General features: G+C 30.8%; 1 protein-coding gene across 1 annotated transcript in view; it reads left to right on the top strand.

The window, feature by feature from the left end:
- The window catches only part of LOC306847544 (RNA-binding motif, single-stranded-interacting protein 3-like), a gene marked incomplete at its 5' end in the record, with an annotated part of 59383 nt that extends 58732 nt beyond the window's left edge, over positions 1-651 (top strand). The window contains one exon of the mRNA XM_079381534.1: positions 537-651. Coding sequence (XP_079237660.1) covers positions 537-540 — 4 coding nt within the window. The 3' untranslated portion in view covers positions 541-651. The remainder of the gene's footprint in view (positions 1-536) is intronic.
- Between the last annotated feature and the right edge of the window lie 1519 nt (positions 652-2170).

Raw genomic sequence — 2170 nt, 5'->3', positions numbered from 1 at the left:
AAATTAACATTAATATTTTATATAATGTTTAATAATATTTTATAATAAATTAAATAAATGCTATTGTGTACACACTGTGAATAAATTACTTTAATCCACATTACAACCTGAAGACCTTACAATTCATTTTATATTTTGGTCAAACGAAATTAAAATTAAATTATTAAAATTAGAAATTATTAAAATTAGTTAATGCATTATCTAATGCATTGAAAATCATTAATCTAGGCATAAAAAATAATATTAAATTAAATATACTAACTTGAATTATAAAAATGTCTTAGTACATGCAGAAATTAAGAAATGCTGTAAATGTTGTATAAATAGATATAATATTATATGCTGTAAACATATTTTTTAATTCATTCATATAAGCATTGCATTCGTATAAACATTGTAAAATACCTGTTCATGATCATGCATTTACTAACATTAACGAGCATTATTGTTTTATTTACTTTACAAACTCTGTGCATTTACAGTTTAGTTTGTGCACTGCAGATGCATTTCTATCTGATTGTGTGTGTCGTTGTCAGATAGCATCCTGAAGAGGTGAATGTTCGTCAGCGTGGCCTTCTGATGGAGATCAGACACGTCATGGACTTCCAGGTGACCTCAGCTCTTAAAAACACTGACTTGCCTCGTTCCCCCTGGACTGCAGCACTCCTTCATGAGCTGATGAGGTTTATCGCTTGATTTCGTTTCTTTTTTTAATGTCTGTTGGACTGAAGCTTCTTCAGAGAGTTCATAAATATGAAAACACTGAGTGGATACGATGTAAAATGAAAAAGAAAAACACGTATCGTCTTCCTCAGATTTGAACACGTATATTCTGTTGAGTTTCTTCTGTCAAATCTTGGTTTTGTGGGAATTTACACAAATCTAAATTTGCCTTAAGTTTGAATACGTCTTAATTTTGTTTAATATCTGGTATCATGTGTGAATCATGAGATCACATTTTCTTCATTAGAAGAAAAATGGGGTAATTATAATTTTCCTAAATGGATTTCTATTTTACTGAACATTAATTTTCACAAAGAGGGAAAAACGGTACAGCAGTTTTCTGCAATTGATAAACGTGCTTTTTTTTCTCTAATTGTTTTATGTATCAATTTTGATTTATTACATTAGATTTGAACCTTCTTTTTACTTTAACATTTGATCATTTTATATACATTTCTTCCATTGTAGATGCTTTTAAACCTTAATTTTTGAATTAAGTGTAATGTTTTAGCCTGCTTTTTTTTTTTTTTTTTTTACATTTAATGATTTTCTAGTATTTTTGTTTTATTTTGCCTATTTTGTATTATTTTTATTTCACATTAAGATTTAATTTGATCAATTTACACATTACATTTGCTGTTGAATCTATATTTAAATGAACTCCCCCATAGTAAAGCTAAATGAAAGTAAACACATGGCTGAAGGATGAGTGGTTGTTGATGCTGATAGTTGAACTCAGTCCGTCTAAAGCAATAGAAGAAATAGCTCCTGTAGTTTTGTGTAGTTATGAATGAAAGCGCTCGTTTCTAAACCAAAGAAGAAACTTTCTCCAGATCTTTAGCTCTGAGTAATGTTGATGTTGTTTCTACAGCTGCTGTTGTTGTTTTTATTATTGTTCAATTCTATTATTTGTATTGTGTTGACCAGTATTGATCATCTCTTTCTGTACTATCATGAGTGAGATCCACAGTTTCCAGAAAGCGCATTTGAACAGTAAAGGAGGAATCTGATCAGATGATGTCCGAGCTGGTTTTGAGTCTTGGGTTGGTGTTAGAGGTGTATCTCTCTTTAGACGCTCGATTAGGCCTGACAGCTCCGTTTGTCTTGCCACAGGCCATTAGCTGAATGCTGTTAGTCCTCAACATCACGTACGATTGGTGTTAAGGACGAGACCGATCTGGCCTAGAGTCAGACCAGTGTACTGAAGCTGAGATGAGAAAACATTCTGTCAATCGAACCCCTTTGACCTTAATTACTTGAAGAAATGCCCTGAGATTTTAAATGAGTATTTCAATAGTTTAACAACACGTTTGCATGTTCAGTTCTTTGATGTTGGTTAATGGGCAAATAACACGAAGGTAATCAAATATTTAATCTTTTTTAGAATGGGTTTATTTTAATTATTTTTTATGTATTTTAATTTAGCATTTTTATAATTTAACAAATT

The sequence above is a fragment of the Barbus barbus genome, assembly GCF_936440315.1.
Source record: "Barbus barbus genome assembly, chromosome: 27".
In the NCBI taxonomy this organism is placed as follows: domain Eukaryota; kingdom Metazoa; phylum Chordata; class Actinopteri; order Cypriniformes; family Cyprinidae; genus Barbus; species Barbus barbus.
The sequence above is the reverse complement of the archived record's forward strand: the minus strand, read 5'-3'. Positions and strand labels throughout refer to the sequence as shown.